Genomic DNA, 2,338 nt, shown 5'->3' with positions numbered 1-2,338 from the left:
TCCTTTGAAAGCAGGTATAGGGATATCATCTGCATCCTTTGCACAGATTTTATTAAGAAAAAGCCAGATCTAAAAATGTACTCTGTCAGAAACAAGCACACCAAATGCATACATAATGGTAGGTTTTCTAAATAGAGGTTTATGCGCTGTCCATTAAAAGTGACTGATGCAAATACCATTTGTAGAAGCATTAATCTAAATCTTTTACTCGGCGACAGATTTCTTCTGTGAAGTCTGAGCATTTTGCATTGCCTCCCAGATCTTTTGTTAAACTCTAAGAAAAGGAAAAAGCAAAAAGAAAAATGTATCTATGACTAAACCAAACCAAGGATATTTTTATTTAAAGCCCTCAGTGAGATGCCAGCTGAGCAAGTTACTTGGCTACTCTGTCTTTCCTTTAGTTTCTCATTTCAAAGTGAAGCCCCACCCCATACTATCTACCACCCCAGGAGGCCTGAGAAGATCCAGCGAGACAGAGGACACAAAAACACTCCATGAAGGATAAGGCACTCTTGCTACAAAGGGAAGCAGGGAGGTTTTCCAAAAGTTTCCCTTTGTTCATACAACAGATCCTAAGAAATACTGGTTGATTATGGACATTTAAATGAAAGCAAGCTGAACAGAGGTTTCATAAAGTCCTTGGGGAATTTTTTAAAGCTTAAAAATTTAAGATATGTTCTAATCTATTTTTGGTGGCTGGGAAACAAATACCAAAGAAATACTTAAATCACTCTTAAACCTCTCTCTCTAGGAAAGTCAGTCTCCCGTACGACATATCGGTTCTATCAGCTTATCCTTCTCTTTACTGTAAGCAGACTTCAGTGTATTTAATTCTCTTTATCTTTGCATCCTACATAATTAAAAGGGCCCACTGTGTAATTCAGGCATCTCTTTGCTAGGTCTAGAGTATAGCTTCTCAAATATAGCTTCAGAATAAAAAACAAATAAAATCATATGCCTTCCAATGGCAAGCATGGACTTCCTGTATTTTGGCCATAAGCAGTAATTTCAAATGACAGAATTTTTTAAAAAGGGGCCACTTTGAAGACATGCTAAGAAAAATAAACCAGACACAAAGGACAAATACTATATAATTCCACTTATGTGAGGTACCTAGAGTAGTCAAATTCATAGAGCCAGAAAGTGGAATGGTGGTTGCCAGGGCTGGGAGGAGAAGGAAGGAGAGTTATTGTTTAATGGGTAGAGTTTCAGTTTAGGAAAATGAAAAAGTTCTGGAGATGGATGGTGGTGATGGTTACATAATAAAGTTGAATGTACTTAATACTACTGAACTATATAAATCTAACAATGGCTAAAATGGTAAACTTTTGTTATGCATATTTTACCACCATTGAAAAAAAAAAAAGGACCTAGGATTAGGGAACACTCTTCAAGGCCTGGCCTTGTGAGGCTACGACATCCTCTGCCCTCCTCCCACTTGGACCTAGGATTAGGGAACACTCTTCAAGGCCTGGCCTTGTGAGGCTACGACATCCTCTGCCCTCCTCCCACTTTCAGAATAAGCCATTATACCCCTTCCATGGACGCAGTGAAGCTTGTTGGGTAAGAGCCAGAGTGGGTGGGAACCCCAATTCTGCCATTTAGGAACTTTGAGACCTTGGACAAATTACATGATCACTATATGCCTCAGTTTCCTCATCTATAAAATGGGATTAATTATAGTATTTACTTCACAGAGTGGTAGAAAAGACTTGCTGAGATGATACATATATATAAAGAACTTACAATCATGTAAATATTCAATTAATATTAGCCATTATCATTACTTTTATAAAACTCTGTATTGCTTTTGTATTATAGATGCACATAGTATAACACGTAAGACCATTGTATTAAGACACATCTGCGTCTGTATTGGCTGCTAGATTCCAAACTCCTTGAGGCCTGGTACCTTATCTTATTCATCATTATATTATAGTCTTCACACCTTATAATGTATGCTCAGTAGATTTTTATTGACAGGAGGAAAAAGCTGCTTTTTTAATTAATGGACTTGGCCAAGATCATGCAGCTAACAACAGGATAATTGGGCCCGCAGCTGACTCTGGCTCCCAAATCACTGCTCTTTCCACTGCATGCTGATATCTCTATAGCAGTGCTTCATAACCTCTTTCAGATGAAGTACATAGATCTTCACCTCAGAAAACGCACATGTGTGTGCACATTCCCTGAAGTTCAGTCAGGGAGCCCACATTAAGAATCCCTGCTTAGGGGCTGACCGGTGGCGCACTGCTACAGTGCGACGCTTGGGAGCGTGGTGGCGCTCCCGCCGAGGGTTCGGATCCCGCATACAGACCGGTTCCTGCTCACTGGCTGA

The 2,338-nt window shown here is 39.6% G+C and overlaps 1 protein-coding gene across 2 annotated transcripts in view; it reads right to left on the bottom strand.

Moving 5' to 3' along the window:
- Positions 1 to 93: 93 nt before the first annotated feature.
- The window catches only part of IDH3A (isocitrate dehydrogenase 3 (NAD+) alpha), an 18,637-nt gene continuing 16,392 nt past the window's right edge, over positions 94 to 2,338 (bottom strand). For both annotated transcript variants that reach the window (XM_008574523.1, XM_008574524.1), the window contains one exon: positions 94 to 274. In XM_008574523.1, the coding sequence (XP_008572745.1) occupies positions 191 to 274 (84 nt within the window). In that variant the 3' untranslated portion in view covers positions 94 to 190. The remainder of the gene's footprint in view (positions 275 to 2,338) is intronic.

This window comes from Galeopterus variegatus, unplaced genomic scaffold (genome assembly GCF_000696425.1).
Source record: "Galeopterus variegatus unplaced genomic scaffold, G_variegatus-3.0.2 Scaffold1059, whole genome shotgun sequence".
Classification (NCBI taxonomy): Eukaryota; Metazoa; Chordata; class Mammalia; order Dermoptera; family Cynocephalidae; genus Galeopterus; species Galeopterus variegatus.
This window is presented reverse-complemented; position numbering and strand designations above follow the sequence as displayed.